The sequence below is a fragment of the Perca fluviatilis genome, chromosome 21, assembly GCF_010015445.1.
Source record: "Perca fluviatilis chromosome 21, GENO_Pfluv_1.0, whole genome shotgun sequence".
NCBI lineage: Eukaryota > Metazoa > Chordata > Actinopteri > Perciformes > Percidae > Perca > Perca fluviatilis.
This window is the reverse complement of record NC_053132.1, coordinates 7,909,446-7,931,960: the sequence shown is the minus strand read 5'-3', so window position 1 is coordinate 7,931,960 and position 22,515 is coordinate 7,909,446. Positions and strand designations below refer to the sequence as shown.

General features: G+C 38.3%; 2 protein-coding genes across 2 annotated transcripts; one reads left to right on the top strand and one right to left on the bottom strand.

Moving 5' to 3' along the window:
* The first annotated feature begins 1,853 nt into the window (after positions 1-1,853).
* On the top strand, positions 1,854-7,657 carry tectb (tectorin beta). The gene is made up of 11 exons (XM_039788235.1): positions 1,854-1,922; positions 2,009-2,076; positions 2,514-2,704; positions 3,357-3,508; positions 3,617-3,689; positions 4,077-4,180; positions 4,799-4,882; positions 5,026-5,188; positions 6,675-6,753; positions 7,098-7,130; positions 7,472-7,657. The coding sequence occupies exons 2-11, from the start codon at positions 2,010-2,012 to the stop codon at positions 7,543-7,545; spliced, it is 1,020 nt and encodes a 339-aa protein (XP_039644169.1). The 5' UTR covers positions 1,854-1,922; position 2,009; the 3' UTR covers positions 7,546-7,657.
* Positions 7,658-9,011: 1,354 nt separating this feature from the next.
* gucy2g (guanylate cyclase 2g) lies at positions 9,012-22,173 on the bottom strand. The gene is made up of 22 exons (XM_039789087.1): positions 21,820-22,173; positions 19,760-20,108; positions 19,518-19,642; positions 19,196-19,378; positions 18,952-19,096; positions 18,336-18,471; positions 18,132-18,235; positions 17,776-17,942; positions 17,508-17,645; positions 17,292-17,375; positions 16,497-16,601; positions 16,213-16,284; positions 15,237-15,399; positions 14,979-15,134; positions 14,441-14,618; positions 12,690-12,830; positions 12,260-12,452; positions 10,770-10,944; positions 10,261-10,359; positions 9,411-9,502; positions 9,213-9,320; positions 9,012-9,092 (listed from the first exon to the last, which is right to left on the bottom strand). Exons 1-22 carry the CDS (start codon positions 22,171-22,173, stop codon positions 9,012-9,014), a joined length of 3,348 nt encoding a protein of 1,115 aa, XP_039645021.1.
* Between the last annotated feature and the right edge of the window lie 342 nt (positions 22,174-22,515).

The following is a 22,515-nucleotide window of genomic DNA, read 5'->3' as shown; positions in this document are numbered from 1 at the left end:
TTTCTTAAAGCTTTAGTGCGTAACTTTTTGATATTAATGAACGTCCGTTACATTCAAGCCATTGCCAAATGAGTTGCTACAAAGCTAATTAAGACTATCAGCTCCACACATCTCTCTGTATTTCTCAGTATGGCTATGTTCAGAAGATTCTGTCGTCCGGTGACTTTCCTGCACGGACCTCGAGTGAAGATAATGACCTCTTCTGAAGAGTCCATCATGTTTATTTAATCCTCCGTGTCCTCCGTGGCTACTAGCATCTGCGTGGAGGAGGGGTGGGGGCACGTGCGCAATCACGGAAAGCTTGTATCATGTGGACGCACCGACAGTTTTGTTGTCATTAATTAGAATTCCTAATGGGGGAGACAGAAACTACGCACTGTAGCTTTAAAAAAAGTTGATTTCGAACAGAAAATAAAACATGACAAACTGCCAGCTGAATACACTTCAAACTAAAGCTACTGAGGCTTTAGGCAGCACGTTATTAACTGATGAAAATGATGTAAACAGGCCAATGAGGACACACGTTTCACACACATACCTTTGGCTGACGAGACAAAGGTGATATCTAATCGCACGAGACTGTGAGAAACCTTATATCACTGAATGCTGCAAAACACAGGCCTATCATCTCCGCTTAAGAACACTAGTTACTAGTGTAAGCCTCCTCTTATCTGAGCTGCCATCACTTTTTGAAGGTATCCATACATGTCTGTTTGCACTATTAAGCTTCTTAAATGGTGTTCTGTTCCTGAAAATTTTGTCCTGCTTGACCAAGAGGACTAATTGAAGAAACAGGGATGTCTGTTTCTCTGTCTACCTCAAGTTCTGTTATGTTTTGTTGTTAAAATAAAAAAAATTAAATAAAAAAAAGTGTAGAAATGACAATTCGTCCTTTTACGTGTCGGACAATTTTAGTTTAAGCCAAGAAATAGTCAGAGTAAAACAGTGAAATAGTTAGATTTTTTTTTTTTTTTTTACACTTCAGTATTTGTACAGATTAAACAGACAAGATATAGCATTTTAATCAGTGAGCTGGTAGGTGGATCTCGTTACCTTTACACAGAGCCAGGCTAGCTTTTTCCATGGTTTTTATGCTAAGCTAAGCTAACCAGCTGTAGCTTCATATCAAACGTACAATAATGGTTTCAATCTTTTCATTTAACTCTCCAGCCAAAACCAAATAAGGGTATTTCCCAAACAGTCAAACTTCTGCTTTAGATAAAGGATACAATCAATGATCATACCAATTCCTACAGTATTTTGGCACTGATCAGGAAAGAATGAATATATGACGTTTTAAAACATCGGGAATTCTTCTGAAATTGTGTTTAATGATACATTGATGACGTGTGAAATTAATGAAACGAATAAAGACATTTTGTAATTATAATTTGATGTTAACTGTAACAAGGTAAAAAAAAAGAAGCTACAAATCTACTCGAACTTTAGTAGTTTAGTTGTCTGGTTACACAATGTGAGTCTGTGGGCTCGATATTAAGCTTGAAGGTGTGAAGTCGTCTTCCTACAATAATCATGCAAATGATATATGAAATACGTATCCTCCTAAAGTTATAACTGTTTGGTATTCACTGCATAAAATTTACACATTTCCCTGTATGCCTGTCCCTAGAAAAGGTGACTTTAAGCACCTTGAGTGGTAATCCTGTGAGACGCTGGTCATTTGAAAGTGAATGTCCGAGCAGCACAGAGAGCTTTTGTGCGCAGCTTCACAATAGAGCTCTTAAACCTGCCAGAGGGGAGAAGTGGAGACGGGGGAGAAGTAGATTACCCTCACCTGTGATGGTATAAAATACCTCCTCCAGTTGTCAAGGTGTTAGTTTTAGAGTCACTCGTGTTGGTAGCTTGTTGAAGACTGAAGAGCCTCTGACATTAGACTATTCAAAGGTGTTTTTCCTCTACAGGTGAGTCTTTTTTTTAATGACTATATTCATTATATGTTGAATATTCTCTCATTGCTAACTTCTTAAATCTCTCTGCACCATCACAGTATGGCTTCTGTCGGTGCATTATTGATGCTTTTGCCTGTTGCGTGGACATGCTCTCCCCAGAAAGCAGGTAACATCACAACTGTACACAGATTAGTTGCTAATTATGTGCTTGTGTCATGTTACCTTCGCAAAACATCCTGCAGATCCCGTGTTATTCAAGCTGTCATTTGTCAGATTCATTGGGAGTTTGACTAATGCAAGATGTAATGCTCCATTAACATACGGAAGTCAATTAATGCATTTTTGTACAACATACGACACCCTCGATTTGGTTGAGGAAAAGCTTCACAAAAAAACTTGGAGAAATCTCACATGCAATAAGTCTCTATATACAGAGTACACTAACTAAAATTGCAATATGGAGAAATAAAATGACAATATTAAGTTAAAAAAAAGTACATGGCATAATATTGAGTGTAATAAGAGAGTAATTGGTGTTAGTGTTTACAGTGAAGAGGCTAACTAATGATTAAAGTTTGACTCTCTGATTGTGTCTTATTTCAGACTATGTTATGGTGTCATGTTTCCCCAACGCCATCATTGCCAACGTCCCAGAGTGTCCTTACGGCTGGGAGATTGACCAGCTGTCTCTGGGTGGAGTCTGTTACTCTGGAATACACAGCCCAGGCTACTACCGCTTCATCATCTCAGACCTGACACCCAAAAACCACTCGTACTGCGGCACGCAGTCTGAGGTGAGGGTCACAATAACTGTTGTATCTAGCCATGGAGAGGAGGATTTCTTTTCTTTTATTATTAATTGGCCCAGCTTCATACATCTTCCTCTGACAATTTTGCCACTACCCTAATGTAAAGATGGTGAATGGAATTAGTTTGTGGTGCTTCAAACAATGAACATTGATGTTTGAAAACCAGAAACAATGTTCCTGTTTCTCAGGTTATGGCAATTAAAGATAAGCTCAATGTACATGGAAATGCCTACAATACAGCAACAAGTCATTTTAAAGAAAGAATTAATAAAAAACAAGACAGTACCAAAAAATCCATATTAACTATAAACACCTGTGTGGGTGTTCAGGGTCTTTAATGAAAGTGGAAAATAATTTTTGTATCCGGCCCATGATTCGAATACGCTTCAAAATGTAATGGGTCCTTCCTTGGCCCATGCTAAACCATTACAGCAACTTTCATGAAAATGGGGCCAGTAGTTGTTCTGTAATCCTGCTGACAGACAAACAGACAGACAGACAAACGGCACCTTTAACCACAAAAAAATCTGAACTATCCCTTTAAGTTTCTGTCTCGTATGCACGTTTTAAACTTTTAACATAAAAGATGATTGATTATTGAATTCATATTCCCTCTGATGTTGATTGCTCTCCACAGTACATGCCCGGCAAAGACCCCAAGTACGTCTTCTATAACTCCATCGTGTCCAACGATACTTCGCTCACAGTCAGAAACCAGCCGGTCAACTACACCTTCAACTGCATGTACCGAGCAGCCTACCTTGTAAATAACGCAGTGTTCAGTCAAAGGTAAGCATCAATCCAAGACACAAGGCAACCACAGTTACCGTGCGGAAGAGAAGTGCATTCTAACCCAATGACTTGCAGTGTTTTTACTAAACCCTCTGCTTTTTCCAGAGTGGCTACAGTTTATGTCAACAACGGGAGTTTAGGCACTTTTAGATCACAGTTGTCTATGAATGTGTTCACGGTGAGTAGCCGCTCACAGATTCAGTTTCTCCTGTGGAAGAAACATGTTGAATGCAATCATGCAATTTTCTAGACATGTTGTTTAAACGCTCTGTAACTTTTCTCGCTTCGGTCCCCCTACAGGTTGGAAGCGGAATTGTCCATTACATTACATTATGCAAGTTTGCCAGATCGGGCAGTGGATCTGTAGTTCGAATGAACTGGACAATGTAATGTAATGGACAGTTCTGCTTCTAACCTGTAGGGGGACCAAAGAGGGAAAAATTCTCTAGTGTTGCATTAATAAATCTTGTGCGAAATGGCTGTCTGGAAAAATAAAGGTATAATTACAAGTTATTTGGTGTACGATTACAACTGGTTACGGTCATATACTGTATATAATTTGTAGAATTCAAAGTTCCTGTATGCCAAAGATGCTCCTTATGTGATCGACACTTCTGAGATCGGCTCTGAAGTCTTCATCGGCATTGAGGCAAAAGGACTAAGTAACAGGTATATCAACACATTTTCCCTAAAGATACTTAAAGATTATGTTCATATTCATACGAGTATATTCACGTACAAATGGAATGACATGCAGTAAATGTCTGTATACAGAGTAGACAGAGGAAGCATTAGGAAGATTACAGTATGGAGAAACAGAATGACAATATTAGGTAAAGTAGAAAACATAAAATGTTAAGTGTAACTACAAGGGCACTCGGAGAGCGCAGATATCCACCGAGGCATGCTCTATCCCACAATACTTATGCAGTGTGAATTTTCCCAGTCGGGGACTCATTTTTCCCATTATTCCGCCACCACATGAATGGAGCACAAATGCCCCATCTTGCAATGTTAACGAAAGTGATAAATAATTTGTGTATCCGCCCCATGGTTCGGTTCTGCTCCAAAATTTCATGGGTTCTTCCGTGGCCCATGATACACCATTCCACCAACTTTCATGAAAATCTGGTCAGTGGGTTTTCCGTAATCTTGCTGACAGACAAACAAACAAGCAGAGAAAACAAGCCGGAAACATAAGCGTGTTTCACCTGTTATATTCCTACGCAGGTGGATACCGCTCGATTTCTAACCCATGTTTTTATCGTCATTTGCTGTACCTCTCAGATTCAAAGTTGTTTTAAACAACTGCTGGGCCACTCCTACTCCTTACTCAACAGACAAGAAAAGATGGAGTCTCATCATTAACAGGTACATTTCCGGAATTCCCAGCAGCACCTGAACAATCAAGTGGAACGTCGTGGATATAGACTACAATGTAGTTGAATGTGAAAGAATACTTCTCTAGCAGATTCAACAGAACTCTAGTTTAAAAAATGTTTGTCATCCAACAGCTGCTCCTCCGACCACACTGTGACTATTTTTGAGAACGCCAAAGACAGCCGCTCCATGTTCAAGTTCAACTCTTTCCGCTTCCAACGGCTGGAGAAGGTTTCCACCGTGTGGCTTCACTGTGAGGTCCAGGTTTGTGACGGAGAGAGGCTCATCTGTCAGCCAGTGAGTACAACACTTTGATTTCATATCGAACATCAAACCACTGTGAAACTCTATTAATTTATCTTATTTCTTTCTCTCCAATTACAATCCAACTTCTGCCCTTTAGAAATATTACCCTGGAAATCCAGAGTTCTCGCGAGAGCACAATTTGAATTTGCCCTTGTAGCCGAGGTGCACCAATCACATGGGTGTATCTGATGTAGGCGGGCCAGAGGCGAGCTAAACAGATGACGACAGTTTAATCTACCAGTTAGCTCCGCTGGTAGCTAAGTGTATGGGGCTCTGGATATGTCACTCACCCCGTGTATTGTTGTGATTGGTCGTAGTGTTATCCAATTGCGCGCAGTGAAGTTTTCAAATGCATGCTTGGTGCCGCCCCTCGAGTTGGGCCATTTTCATTACTCAGTGCCAGACCCTTAATCTTTTGGATTTGGGTCTAGATTTTCAGGCTATAGAAATATCACATACAGTATGTGTTATGATTATATGGCATCAGTTTCCAGTGGTAGAGAGTAAGTAGGTTCATTAATCAAGTACTGTACTTAAGTACAATTTTGAGTGACTTAACTTGAGTATTTCCCTTTTTTGCTACTTAATACTTCTACGCAACTACATTTGAGAGGTAACTATTGTTCTTTTTACTCCATTTACATTGAAATGTAATTACATGGCAGACACTTTGTCCAAAGCGATGTACAAATGAGGCACAAATCCAAGCCATGACAGCATTATTTCCTTTATTAGATTCATATTTTCCATTTCCATCCATTCTAAACATATGAAAAACTTTTAAAATCCAATAAATTGTTAAAGGTTCAATCAGTGGTTCCCAACCTCTTTTGGCTTGTGAGTTTTTAGCTAATTCAAATTGTTAAACTTCAGAAGAGGTGTAATTACCCAATACTTCACAGCAATACCAAAGATTAGAGAAAAGTCCAAAGAATGAATATAGATTCCAGTCGTTTTGTAGTTGTTTTGTATTCTTTTCTCTCCCATTAATCATCTCACGACCCCTTTAGATTTAACTTGTGACCCTTTGGAGGGACTAGCGCCCCAAGGTTGGGAACCACTGAACTATCTTACTGTATATAGTTAATGCTAGCTCCACCTCAGTCAACTAAAACCCTGCCAAAGCAGGGAAATGCAAGAATATAAAAAATCTAATCATGTCTTATGTAATAATTTATCAGCCATAGGGGATATTTTAATGCAGAATGAGTATGTTTACTTTTTATACTTAAAGTACATTTAAGTGGTAACACGTCTGTACTTTTACTTGTAGAATTTCTAATTTGTGCTATTTGGTCGGTTGCTTATAAGGAGTGGGAGGGAGGAAATAATATGAAGCAGAGTACAGTGAACAACCTCGACTTAATAGGAGTTTAACAGAAGTTTGTCCTCCCAATCTGTTTGGGATGTTATGGTTATTCTTAGTTTAATTTGACAAAAATCAAACTCTTGTTTCCCCCTTGTCTCTTTCCTCAAGGCCCCCTGCTCTGTCAGAAGTCTGTCATCGGAGGCAGCGCCAAGTGGAGGGATCCTTACTGCCGAGTTTCACATTAAAGGTACAGTACACAACCCCCATGCCTATACATCCTGAGGGGTTTTGAACTTCTCACAATATTAAATATCCCTTCCTAAGTTTCAAGAGATTTAAAAGCACTGTCCTTAACATCATTCTGGTCAGTAAAGTCAAACATCCAGGTGAAGTTACAATTATTAAAAGAAACTGTTGGGGGACTTTAAATAAATAATAAATAGCAAACTGTAGCATTGCTATTTTCCCCTCTTTCAAATTAAGAGACTCCAATAGCTGACTGTTCAATTCAGGCTACTTTATATGTTGTTGTTTTTTGTCTTTACTGTATAAGCTTTTATTTTGTATTATGATGTCTATATCTCTTGACAGGAATTGATTCCTCCAATAATGGACACATAAAAGGTAAACAAATGTGATGCAATGATAAATGTGATTGAAATTGTATTTGAAGTCTAATATTTAGAGCCGTGGCCAGGATTTGAAAACTACTGATATTTAGTTCATTCAGTTAATTGTTCAATAACGGTATATTTTCTTTCCTATCATGGGGATTTGAATGCTGTTTCAAAGCTTTCTCTGCACTACCAGAAATCAAATTCTGATGGGAAAATACTTTATTAAATTATTTGTTGACCTACAAGTCATTATAAAATGAGAGAACATGAAGGCTAATCCTGTTGAAGGTTGTTTTTTTCATCAACATTTGATCCGATCTGTATTTTCTTTGCCTTTTTCCACCACAGGCACTTCACTATTCATCCTGCTGGCGGTCCTCATAAACACATGTTGTGATTTAGTAAATGGATCAAGAATGTAGTAAAAACGTATCTTCATGCCAACCCACACTCAAATCATTATCGCACACAGATATATGTCATTAGCACATTTATTGGATAATCTTTTAAAATGTCACATACATTGCTTCACTGCTTTCTCCAATAAAGATTAATTGACATTTTTAAAGAGAAGATCCTGGTCCCTTTTGTTTTTAATTATGCGCAAACCTTTAAAACCTCTTCCAGGAATTCCCACGTTTTTTTTTTTTAATTCAATCCAGAAATTAAAATCAGACTCTCAACATGGCAGCAGCACAGTAAACATAAATCAGATGTCTAAGCATACTTTGATATTTATTCAGATTCTAGAACATATATTTCAAAACCAATTTGACTGCGTGCAAGTGCACGATACTCGAGCGCGATGTTTGAACTGTTCAAAGACACGAGACGAGAGGCTCACTGGCGCCTAACATTCCTAAATATCTGGAGCTGTCGGGGACTCAGCTGGGGAGCTACAGCCAATGAGAGCACAAGACACGGGCCGAAGGGAAACCAGAGGGAGGGGTCGTCGTAATTTACTGTATGTGTTGCGTGTGCAACATTGAAAGTTGTTGTTGCATGTTGAGAAAACCGACTATAAATAGTAAAGAGATGTGTGGAAACAGGTCGATTTGTGAACATGCGTGTCAACGACAACTCCTAAAAGCTCCTGTCTAAATCTTTCTTTTTCTTCTTTGCTTCATCCTTGCAAATCAGCCACCGACAACATGGAGCGCTTGTTTCTAGCGGACATCCAAAACCCCTGTCTCGTGTATGGTATTACCTCATGTCCCTTGTCACTTCTCACGTCTGTTTTCGTGACAAAACGTAGTGTAGAGACTAGACTCGAGGATTCCTCCATGCATTGATGCCAACTTGGTGAACCTCTTAGCGACTTAATTTCCAAAAGGTGACTTCGGACCATCATGACAAAAGGGAGATATGCTGTAATAGATTTCCATGCATGCTGCTCGGAGTACGGTTATCACAGTCCACGGCTCTTTTACCAACAGTACAGTGTCTGTCTCTCCCTCTCCTCTCAGCAGGCCGACACAACCATTAAGCTTTATGCAAGTGATACGTGATGACATCACCAATATACAAATGACAGCATGCTGTCATCTAGCGACTTTTGGAGCTAGTGCTAGCTACTTTTAATTGGAAAAGAGTTGGCAACACTGCCTCCTGGTGAAATATCTTGTAGTGTTTGAGCCCCTGTCGCCGGTCAGTGTGAAAACAAGACAAAAGAGAGCAAGTTGAGTGGTGTGAAAAGTACAGAAAACTGGTGAAGTCTGAAAACACAAGTGTTGTAATCCAGGTTCTCAGCTCTACAGTGTTTTATATATTATCACTCCAGTCTCTGTCCACACTTTGTCTCCTCTTTACAAGTCATTTTGCATTCTGTGAGACCTACCAGGTCAGATATTCCTTTGTCCAAAATCTGGTCAGAATGTCCCGTTGTTCTTTAAATGTGCACTGTAGTCATCATAGTTTTGGCCACGGTTTTCTGCGTCCTTTTCTCAGCAGCTCTGACCATTCCCAGTTTCTTGAGCAGAGATATCACAAATACAGGTGAAAATACACCAACATGAAATACTACATACTAACTGTGCTTGAAAATAGAATTGTCTCTGATGGCTCTCTTTGAAGAAAAAGTTAACTGTACCTCTGTTTGTAGTTTGAGACTGTCAGCTGGTGGAGGGCTGTGAGCAATAAGAGGAGGATTAAATCCCTCCTTGCTCAGCAGCCAGTAGGTCTTATGAGATCCTTTACCCTGTCATTGACACAAACACACTAGTCAAAAACATAGTTTGTATAGCTTATTGGTGAAAAAAAAACTAAAACATGCAGATTCTTAAGTCACCTTCATTTCGACTTCCCCTCTTTCCTCCACCTCAAACGATCCAGCCTGGCCCAAAATGTCCGCAGTGCACTGAGATATATGAATCCTCAGGGCTGTAAATATACAGAAGAGTGTCAAACATTAAAAATAAATAAATACATTTAAAATAAATAAACTAATAAATGCATATATAAATAATACATGATAATCAACATATACATATACAACAACGGCAAAAATAATCACAAATAAATAAATGACAGGAATAATTAAATAGAAAAATAAATAATTAGTAGGATTAATACAAGGGTAAATAAAGAAGCAAATTAAAACAGAAATATCAATTTTTCATTATCAATATCATGTTTTCAATTATGAATGGCTAAATTTTTTTATATTATGTTTGGAACATTTAATGGCATATTCATATATTTATAGAGTCAATTATTTATTTTAGATTTTGGCAGCTTCCGACCTCCATAGATCTCAGACACGGCGATACTTTGAGCTAAATGCTAAAGTCAGTATGCTCACATAGATGATGCTAACATGCTCATGTTTAGCAGGTCAACTTTACCAGTTCACCATCTTAGTTTAACATGTAAGCATGCTAACAGTTGCTGATTTGCATTAAAAGTACAGCTGTAGTTAAGGAGAATGTAAGTAGTTTTGCAAATATTTGGTCATAAGGGTGATGCTCGAGGAAAAGTCAGAGGATTCATCCTCTTTGGACCATGAATGACAGTACAACATTTTAAAGGCAACCCATCCAATTGTTGTCAAGATATATTAATCAAACCTATACTGGGGTTCCCTACAACAATCCCTTTTGTGAATAGCCTCTACAACGGCGTGACTTCACTTCACTTACGTAAGCTGTTACTTTCCATGCGAGAGGCCGTGTTCACCGTGTCACCAAAGAGACAGTAGCGAGGCATAGTGGTGCCTACCACTCCAGCAACCACTGGACCTACAAAACCCACAGCAAACTGTTTCTGTATGTGCATTCAAACTTCCCAAATGTCAAGTATTTCATGTACAAACTTCAGCAAAATTTTTAATGAAAAGTTTGTAGGACCCATTGGACTGTATAAAAACTAGGACCAGAAACTCTGCGAACTTAGATGGAATCAGTTATCCTGTACAATGCCGGTCACTTTTACTCACTTTTTATTTAATTACAACATTTCTGGTTCCTTGAAAATATTAAATGTACAAGAATATGAATAAATAATAAATAGTACATGGAAACTATACAAAGAATGTCCTTTTGTTAGCCAACTTTAATTAATCCAAGTACCTTTTAAAGGAAAAAAGGCAGCAACAAAACCAAATACTTTGCACTTAATAAAAAGTAAAATAAAAATAAAAATGTCCTACCAGAATGTATCCCAATGCGGATTGCAAGACTCTGAGTTGGCATGTGGTGGATTCTGAAGACCTTGATGGCACTCAGGAAATGCAGAGCCATTGTAGATATCTCCAAAGCGTGCTGATAGCCGTTGCTGATGGGTAGACCACTTGCTACCATGTATGCATCACCGATTGTCTCCACCTTGCAACAATGACAGTTTTAGTTTTACTGACAATTTCTTTGGGATTTAAAGTAAGTAGTTTTTTTTTCTGCCAAAAGAGCAATGTGCAATTAAATAAAAAATCTTGATATTTTTGATTTAGCTTGTTGTCTTTTTTGCAGAGAGTTAGATGAAAACATCAATACTATTCTCATGTCTGTGCAGTAACAATGAAGCTACAGCCAGTTAGCTTAGCTTAGCATAAAGACTGGAAACAGCTAGCCTAGCTCTGTCCAAAGGAAATACAATTTGCCTAAAGCTCACTAATGAACATGTTAAATGTAATTTGTTTCATCTGTACACAAAAAACAAAACAAGATTAAATGTGTTTATTAGTGGACTTTAGAGAAGCTTTAGTTGTCTTTCTTTATGATTGTGTTACATTTGACACAGAGCCAGCCAGACTAGCTGTTATCTAGTCTTAATGCTAAACTAAGCTAACCAGCTGCTGGCTATACCTTCATATCTAATGCACACACATGAAAGTGATATGTGTGTATTTCCCAAAATTACGGATAGTCTTTTAAAAAAACAACGTACAGGCCGCCTGAGTACCTCAGTTGGTAGGGCGTGCGGCCATATACCGCAACCTTTGTGTTGTCTTCCCGTCAACCATGAAAACAAACACTTTGTTCTCAATGTTTTAGTTGCTTTTTTTCCAAGTTTTTCTTTGTTTTTTTTCAACGTTTTGGTGACTTATTTCAAAAATGATATCGCTTTATCTGACATTTTGTCATTTTTTTTCAACGTTTTGTCACTTTTTCAATGTTTTTTTTTTTTAAATGTTTTTGACATTTTCTTATGGTGTTTTTGACAGGTTTTTTTTCATTGTTTTTGTTGCTTTTCCCAACGTTTTGTCATTTATTTTTATTTTTTTAACATTTTCGGCGCTTATTTCGACATCCCATGTTTTTGAATATAAAAAACTTTGAAAACACGTCAAATTTGAGCCAAGGACAACATGAGAGCTAAAGAGGTTTATTCCTCGACGCAGAGGTCCTACGGCAGGTTTCCTGCATGTCTTCCCGTTCTCTCCCTTTTCATACTGTGTTGGTGATTAAAGGTAGAAATGCCCCAAAAAATTATCTTTAAAAAAGAATTATGATCGTCACTGATTATGTGCAATAAAATTCCCACTTCCCCAATTCCCAATTCCCACACATGCAGTTTTACTGAAGCATATAACACATAGAAACAGTACACAAACTCATCTAGCCTACATATTTTGAAAATGTACACTCCCTTCAATGCATTAAAGTTGAATGAGAGACTTAAATCGTTGGGTGTGTGACTTACTTTATAGACATCGTACATCTTGATGATGTCGTCAAAGAGGCTGTAGAGGTCGTTGAGGAACGTCACCACCTCCATCGCAGAGCTGACGGAGCACATGGACGTGAAGCCCACTATGTCGGAGAAGAAGATGGTCACCATGTCGTAGCTCTGAGGCTCCACTGACTTCCCCGCCATCAGCTGATCAGCGATGTACCTACGGCCAATGAAGCACCAGCACTGACAAGGTGAGGGATGTAGTCATGGACGCCTGTTCAATCGATGCCTCCGGCCATATACTCATATGATTTGAATGGGTTGATCTTTTTATTTTTTTTTATTTTATTTGCACACATAAAAGATAATGCATAAAATCAAGATAATGAAAAAAAATAAGAAATTTTTCAGGAGAGGTCAACAAGCCACAGGCTTTCGATGCACATAGATCTGTTACCTTGGTAACATGCTGGAGAGAAGCTTGTCCGCACGGGTCTTCTCTGCTGTGAGCTGATTGGTCCTCTCCTCCACCACCTCCTCCAAGTGATTTGCATATTTCTCCAACTTTTCCACCATATTATCCAAGATATTTGCATGACTACAGTACAGAAAATCATGATCACCTCCTTTAAGGAGTGTTCGGGTTGAGTTTGTTCGTTTGTTAGTCAACAGAATGTCAGAATTTTAATTTTAATTTCGATAATGCTTAACATTAACACATGGGCATTTATGAACATATTTGCTTTTGACTCCTTAAAGGGTCATTGAACAAAAATCTTTGAAAATGGTCCAGTATTGGGCGAGAACGCTGTAACCGGCAGCTGCGAAACCGGCTGCCATGTAATCCTAAAGGGCAAATGTTCACCGTCAGTTTCTGTCCATTGACAGGCTCAGATTTCATGTAAATAAAAAATATTTAAAAAAAATATATAGCCAGCATATTTTCACATGTAAATTAATCAATTAAGGGTTTATTTCAGCCAAACAAGAGTGGTGATTGTTAGAACAGTGGAAAGACAAACCAAGACTGCCGTTGATAGTTTTGTTCTGTTTCTAACTTTACGATGATAAAAAATTGTGGCTTTAAATGAAGTCTGGTGGGTTTGGCAATAGCGATTTTGGGGCTGTTTCATGTTAAACAACAAGGTCTCTTTAACAAAAAGATTGACCTCTGTAAGGATCCTTTAGAAATTAGAACAATAATCTCAGCATGTCAGTGGCAAAACAAGCACTTTTAGTAGACATAAATTGCCAGTGCGCAATGGCCCATTAAAGCTACATTGCAGCTTGTTTCCCCGCGTCGACTGCAGTGGTCTTCCATAATAGTGGACCAATTTCAAAAATTGTTGTTCCCATCAGTCACTTAGACACAAACAAATGGGAAAATAGAGTTTCAAAATACCGAAGTTACCCTTTAACTACTGCACTAACTTAAAGGACCAGTGTATAGGATTTAGTTGCGTCTAGTGGTTAGGTTGCAGGTTGCAACCAACTAAATGACCTTCCCCTAACCCCTCCCTTTTCAAGATTGTAGTAGAACCTACGGTGGCCTGCAGGTAATGGAAAAACATTTAAAAAGGCCATATGAAGAGCCAGTGTTTGTTTTTTTCCCCTTCTAGGCAACTGTAGAAATATGGCAGTGCAACATGGCGGACTCTGTGGAAGAGGACCCTGTCCCTGCCCGATCTATACCTAAAAGCAGTGCAGAGATGGTTAGGGTCAGGATAGCGCATTGGTCAGGGAAGAGGACCTGAACAAATTAGGTTTCCAGTACGGATCAGGTAATGACAGGGCCCGCTCCCTATTTAGATATGAACGGCTCATTCTAAGCGAAAACACGATTCCTAGTTTCAGGTGATTATACACTAATGAAAACATACTTATACTATATTCCATTTCTGCCAATAGATCCCCCTAAATCCTATACACTGGTCCCTAAGTGAAAATGTGGCCAATGTATCTTGTCACTACATTTATTTTAAAGCAGAAAACAGATTTATAAAATTGTACAGCCCTGGTGAAGGTATGCGCTCTCTGAATGCTTTCTAATTCATGACAACAAGCAATTAAGTAAGTCAAATTAAGGAGCATAAACATGTTACATACTGCACCTGCAGACCCAAAGTAGAGACATGGAGAACAATTTATTTTGTCACAGCATTTCGGAGCAGATTATGGCCAAGGAATATAAAATGTCAGAGGCCTGACCTATGTGGGCTGTTGTCCCTCAGCTGTCTTCGTATCGCCGCAAACGGCGGTCGGTGGTCAGGGTTTTCATTCCAGCAGGCCTTCAGCAGTAAATTAATGTTCTCATCACACAGCTCCTCAGACAGCGCTGGGCGGAGGTATTGACCTTGGAAAGGCTTCTGCAACTGCATGATAATCTCTGTAGAAAACATGCAGCAAGAAGCAGGAATCAGTGTTGGGATATTGCTTTGAGGTCTTTTAAGCCATGCTAGCAGTGTGGCATTGTTGGCCCTTCCGCCACTTCTGTCCAAAGTAAAATGCCAACAACTAGTTTGCCAAGAAATTTGGTACAAACATCCATGTCCTTCTTAGGATTAATCCCAGGAACTTTCACTCATGATGAGCATGTTAACATGTTGATGTTAGCATTTAGCTCTAAGTGCTGCTGTGCCTAACGACAGCCTCACAGAGCTGTTAGCATGGCTGTACATCATTTACCACTATGTAAATGAATAAGTGGCTAAAGAAAATGAATGAATACGCTTTGTATCATGCTGACCTTTGGGCTCCAGGTTGACTTCATGATAAGGGCCAGACTTAGCATTGTACATGAGTTCCCACATGATGATGGCAAAGCTGAAGATGTCAGCTTTGGGCGTCCCATTGACCTGGAGACCGACTTGTCTCAGAAGCTCGGGGGCTGTCCAGTACAGCTCTACAACAAATCAAATCACCTCACACACGCTATGGTACATTTCTACTTCAAATTAAATTCAAACATAAATGCAAATATATTTAAGATGACAGTTTTACTAACCTTCTGGGTTTTCCATTGGGATGATATTGTTTTTTCCCCCATATTTAAACTCCCACAGGCCGAAGCCAGAGAGTTTTATCTGGAGACGACTGTCCACCAGACATGTGCTGGGCTTCAGGTTCCCGTGAAATCTCAGGTTACTTTTGTGAATGAACTCCATTCCCTAAAACATAAATAAACAGGTTCAAAACATGGATTGGCCTGTTAATTGCAATGTAAAAAAATGTTTTTTCAAGTTTTATTTTGTACAAAGAGTTGTCTAAGTTAATGCTCTCTGTATTTATTCTGGAATTATTTTTAAGCAACCTGGGAGGAATTTATATTCTAAAAAAAAACAAAAAACAAAACATTGGGAATTTCATCGGCTGATTCCAACAATTTTAAGATATTAAAATATTAAGGCTGCACAATAAATAGTTTTTTTTATCTGCATCGCAATATCAATTGGCCCAATATACATATTGCGAAAGGCTGCAACATATCGCGATAGACTCTCAGATATTTTTTGTAGAAAACTGATATTCTTTTTTTAGTGGTGCCTTTTATGTTTAATTCAATGTTCAATTTGTTCAATAAAAGTACATTTAAATTTTATCACAAGTATTATCGTTATCATGATATTCAACGACGTTATCGCATATCGCATATTTTCCTCATATCGAGCAGCCCTATAAAATATGACGACATTTAGACCGATTAGAAATTAACCAGAATTTTATCTCTTCAACTGTCCCAGAAGGGCGGTTGGGTTTCTCTGGCAGTGTGAAGAAGGCTTTGCCACACCATTTAGACCTTAATGTTGAGAAATAAACATACATGACTTGCGTGTTTTTATTTATTTATTACTATTTCTATATGCCCTTATTATTTATAAAATACTATTGTGAAACGTTGTAGGCTATATCAATGATATATCAAGTGTCTCTCCCTCCATTAAATCATGGCAATGACATGCTACTTAAATGAATTGACTCACATTGACAATGTCATAAGCAAACGAAAGCTTAAACATCCCCTCCAGCTCAACATCTGTAGACCTCAGAACATCCTGCAGAAAAAAATAGCCACGTTTATTGAGTAATCAAGCGTTTATTGTTAATTGTACAAAACATTGTGTATGTAAAATTAAAAATGGCAAAGGATACACATAACACAATGCATGTGAGTTTAAAAAGGGCTGGAGTAAATAATAACATTTTAAAACCAGATATGAAATGAAGTAGAAGAGTGTGTGCATGCAGTACAGGCTGAGACGCTGACCTTTAGACTGCCTTTCCTGCAGTACTGGGTGACCAAACAGACATTTGGTGGCTCGATGCAAACACCAAAGAACTGAACCAAGTTCTCATGTTTCATCTCTTTTATCTGTCTTAAAGAGTTCAAGATGGTGAGGCGCACAATATGTAATTTCATAAGTAAGGAAAAAACTACTTCAATTATTCACTAATATGTCTTAAAGAACAATATCTTCAGCATTTGAATGGTTATTTCTGCAGCATTATTTTAAAAGTCCCATATTTTGCTAATTTTCAGGTTCATACTACATGTTTGCATGCTTTATTGTTAAAAAACAATACTGTCTGTCTAATTATACTGTACCTGTTTTTACCCTCTGTCTGAAATGCTCTGTTTTAGTCTCTTTAAGACCAGTCTGCTCTGTTTGGTCAGTGTTTCCGGGACTTTCTCATCTGCGCTCTTGGTGTCTCAGCATCAGTGCAGCCGGGGAATGACTGTAACTGCACTATAGCAGCACTTTCTACCTATATATAGTATAGTTGTGACATCACAGCTGTACAGTTTCTGAATACGGACTGTGTGCATTTCTCTGTAGATTGAGCATTTTAATACTTTCACAGTATTTATATAGCACCTGGACATGGAAATCTCACTTTTTACAATATGGGACCTTTAAACTAATGATGTTTTTTCTTCATGTGAACACTGTGATATGACTCTTTTTAGTTGCTGGATTTTACATTTATCAGAATGAAAACAAACAAACGACAGCAGATAAACCAAAAAAAAGGTTGATGTAGAACAATAGAGGGACTTTACCGAATTGAACTCTGCGATAATGGAAGGTTTCTGGAAGTTACAGTTAACATGGTTCTTGATGTACTTGATGGCCACTTGATTTCCCTATATTGAAGCACATTACATCCAATAAGGGAAAACACTGACCGTATCTTGGCATATGAAAACATACTGTAACTCTCAACATGAATCTGTAATTGCCACTTATGGCCACTGCGACACTTTAAACTCTGGTACCTGGTAGAGACCTATGGTGGTGTAGACATGTTCTCTCCCTGTCTTGTCCCTGAGGCCATAGCTGTTGTTGGAGAAATTAGACTGAGAGCCGGTGCTCCCACTGTGTCTGGTTGTGCTCAGAGATAAACCCTGGGATCCCTGGAGGAGTCAAAAACACACCGAACAAGCCTGTGAGAACAAAGCCAGGCACGCAAACACACTCATATTGTACATCTACATGTGCATGCTCATGTATTTCTTAATCTTTATCTGTTTTAGTGAGTTTTACTGATTTATCCCTGATGACGGTGATGTTGCTGTAGTCGATCAGCCACCAACAGGAGTCACCGAGCCTCAGCTTGAGACGTAACTTCTGCAGAGTGAGGACTCCGATGCACAAAACTGCCAGCAGACCGATGATGGGGAAGGTCACGAGCAGAGCCAGCAGGGTGATGTCTGCGTCCCATCAAGACAGCAAGTTTTGACGGTGGTTAGCTTGGCCTGAGTGTTTGGTTTATTTTTGCCAGAATTAAGTGCAACAACATAATTCATGTTATGAGTGGTCTAAAAATAAAAAAAAATAAAAAAATAATAATAATTGGTGTGTTACTGGTTTGCATAAGGGCTATTTTGCGAAACTTTTACCATTAATGAGCCATTCACAGAGTTCATTGTTGAAACCACATTCTGGTTTGTCAGAGGGAGGTCTTCCTCTCGGCCAGACCACAGAAGCAAACATAGACGTTGGCCTGAAAGGACATTTTTTGATGTGATTTCCCCAAAATGTTTTTATAAAAAAAAAAACTGCTAGATTGTTTGATGGTATATTTATTTATATGCATAGTTTACCGGACAGCTTTGGTGTGACTGTCAAAATGGATGATGGGTACAAACTTAGTGATGTTGCCCACGTACTGCAGGTCATAAACGGAATAGTCCAAATTTCTCTCCCCCTCGTTGTCAAAGTGGACTAGTCCAGAGGCACCTGCAATGATAACCAGTGGTTTAAAGTAACTAAGTACATTTACTAAAGTACAATTCTTACTACTTTATTATTACCATTTTCTGCCACTTAATACTCCACTACATTTATTTTATAGCCTTAGTTACTTTACAGATTAGTTTATTAATACAAAATATGAATCTAAACTTATAAATTATATTATGTGGATATATTCTTGGCCCCTTAGTACCAACTAAGCATCGTTAACGTCACAGTCTACCTATAGTAAAAAATTATAGTCCAATCTGAAATAAGCCATTCTGCAAAGTGAGTATGTTTACTTTTGGTACTTACAGTTATTTTTACTTGTATTGGAGTATTTTCACACTGTGGTTATAACTACATGTACTAAATGCTAAATACTTCCTCCACCACTGTTTACAGGTACAAAACCATATTTACTTCTGAGCAGATATTCTGTATTTTCCCTGTTAAAAGCTTTATGAACACACAACTACCAACCATTAAATCGAATTTTGTTTTTATTTTTTAATCTCTGCAGCAGCTGCTGTCCATCATGAGGGTCTTTGCCATCTTTGAGGACTTCCTTCAGTCCCATCGCATAAAGAAGCACTGCATCATGCAGGAAGGCAGAGTATGGGCTAACCTGAAATTACAGAAATAAAATGATTGTACCTGTGATTTTACTTTTTAGCTGAATAAATGGGAAAGTGTTCCAACAGTTAATTAATACATGGATGCTTACCTCTTTTTCAGATGTCAGGTTGCTCTGAAACGGGTGTCTTTTTAGTCTTTCAAAAACTTGCTCAAAGAAGTCATAATACTCGTAGCCGTCGTAGGATTTCTGGCCGATGATGAAGGTCATGTCAAAAGCACTTACGGCACCTTGGATAAATCTGCTGTTCAGGGCATATTTCCACAAGTTATCCTGCTCAGGAAAGATGGAAGTTAATACATTTGATAATTTGTTTAGTCCTTATACAGAGTTTGGATTATTCCTAATGGTGCAGCAACGACTTACCTCAACTGAATATGTGTGTAACTGCTGTATGGAACTTTTTACTCACCACACTGCCACTGACCTCAAAATGCTGCACCAGGAAGAACATGTAGTCACCATTCATCAGACCCTGACGATCCGCCTCCAGCAACAGAGCCATGGAGTCCTTGCTGTTTGTTAGAATCACAATCACTGGAGTACGGAGGGTCACAGGACAACAGGACACATTTAGTAGCCAAATCACTGGTAAAAAAAAAAAAAAGTGGTTATATGTGGTTTTCAAAAGCCAAAAACTACTTTCCTTCTTACCTCTGGCAACTGTTGAGATGAACTTAACATGTTGATGAACCAGCTGAGGATTGCTGGTATCAAACTTGACCGCAGCAGCCAGCGTGAATTTGGCTCTCAGCGGATTCTCAAAGGTTTTCCACAAAGCGTCAATTTTGTCCCAAGTGTTTGATTCCAATCCCCCTCCGATCATCGCTACGTGATTCCATCCGAAGAACTCCAGGGTCTTCACCAGGACCTCCGAGCTTCTTTTAAGAGGTGGCACAATTTTGATGTAGGAATCGTAGATGTCACTGTTGTCCATTTTGGAGGATTGTCCCACAAAGCCGAACATGGGGATGTTCCATGTGGATGCGATGAGACCTGTGACCTGGAAAGCATGTGAAATAATGTTTGAAGATGATCCTGTAAACCATGATGATATGCTAATTTTGGAGGATGTAGTTTGTGGTGCTGTTTAAATTCTTTTTTTTTTTTTTTTTTTTTTCACATGCTTTTTTGAATGTTTTTAAATTGTTTTTAATTGTTTTCTGAATGCTCTTTCATGTTTTATGTAAAGCACTTTGAATTGCCCTGTTGCTGAAATGTGCTATATAAATAAAGCTGCCTTGCCTTGCCTTGCCTTTCTTTACTGCAATTATGTTTTATGATAAAGCAGTTTTACTGTAAATGTGCTTTACAGTAAAACTGTACAGCTACTGTAGTTGTGGTTTACAGTATGATACTGTAATTGTAATAACAAATTACAGTAACTAACTGTAAATGGGTTTTATGTTAGGTTTGCTGGGCATTTTGTGGTATTTTATTGTAAAAATTACAGCAAGGGCTAACTGTGTATTTCTGTTATTTAGCCTACACTGATTTATATAAATAGGGTGGACAAAATAACAGCACCACAACTTCGGCAGTAGACTAATACTAATACCACCACAATGCAGGAAATCCTTTCTTCCTGTATCAGTCAAACTCTACTACTCATCCACCTCATGTCGAGAGATGGACAGCAGAGACATGAGGTGCTGATTGGCTCCAGCCTCCATTTCTGCTGCTTTGTTTAATCTCTCTCTTTATCTCCGGATAACTGTCTATCCGTGGATCAGTCAATCATTACAACTTTCCTATTTATGGGACATTATGTGCAATATCACGGACATAATCATGAACATTTAGAATTAACCATATACGCTTATTGGTTCTTCCGATATGATATTGTACATAAACAGCTATTTTATACTTCTCATACTATTTTGGATTTGCAGCTGTTTGATATTTTATATTTGCACTTTTAACTTACTTTCTACTGAAAACTGCTGCACAACAATTTCCTTCAGGATAAATAAAGTTATATATACGTTAAAGTTGAGTCACGTATCTAAAACTGTATAACAAAAACTGAATATTATAACCTTCATGAAAGGAGGATTTATTGCAGGATTGTTGCATTAGACTGCACTAGATTTAGCTCAGTGCAACTACAGTATTTCTTCAGTTTTCTTCCAGGTTTTGCATGATTAATTTGCATAGATTACTTTACCGTTCAACGTGCATTAGTTTTAGCTTGGTGTACCTAATAAACTGGCCAGTGCGTGTACAGTATATCAATGTCACCTGCAGTGTTGGCATATTCTGCTCAGTCATTTCAATTTTCAGTGGACCACAGTCCTGTTTTACTCAGTATTTAGATATTTTACTTAAGTAAAAGTAACATTACGACCGTGTAGAAATACTTTTTTACAAGTAAAAGTCCTGCATTCAAAACTTAACATAAGTAAAAGTATAAAAGTATTGGCAACATAAAGTACTTAAAGTAACAATATAGTGTGTTTTACTTTATTTTTAATATAATATAATATATATGTATTTTAAACTGAAAAGTAACTAAAGTTGTCAGATAAACGCGGTTGAGTTAAAAGTACAATATTTACAAATACAAGTACATAAAAGTTGTAGGACTACTTATGTACAGTATGTGAGTGAATGCTCTTAGTTACTTTTTACCACTGCTTTTAAGCTCTAAAAAAGTAACACAAAAAACAAATCTAATGCATAAATTATCAATTTCCCCATCACATGAATCATACCTCGGCTTCTTCAGGACATGCTGGACCAAATAGCGCAGACACATTTTCTGTCCACACCTGGTGAATGAATCCTCCCAGGGAAACTTTGGGATTACAGTCTGTATCCATGTACACAAAATCCAGACTGTAGTTCCCCAGGAAGGAGGGATTGGTGTTCACCTTCTCCACGGCCATCTGTATGGCCGAGCCCAGCCGCAGAGCACTGAAGGGGAAGGACATATTCCAGGGGGCCTGGAAGCCGATGATCAGCTTGTGAGACCCATTGGTGTCATTACTGATGACAGCGGCAGCAGTTAGTGTGAAGTAAAGCACCAATATGTGCCTCACGCCAGGAGAATACACCGCCCTCGACATCACTCTCATCCTATAAGTTGCTTCATGTTACCGGGTTTAAATACCCAACTTCCCTGGTGATGCTGGACAAGTATGGTTTGGGAGGAGAAAATGTAAATATGTGTTGGAGAGTGGGAGGTACAAAGAGGGTATTAAGTTCATAATTTTCTATAATTTTCTATTCACTAGAGAGTACTGCATCATGACGGTGATGCAGGCCCCAAGCTTGGATTAATTGGATGTCTTTAAAGCAATAAAGGAGGTTCAAGAAGATGATAATTAGATTAGTCTCATTAAGTGCTTATTATAAAAACGTATGATGACTGTTTCTGTATTGTTTCATGGCTCACATTTATTATTCTT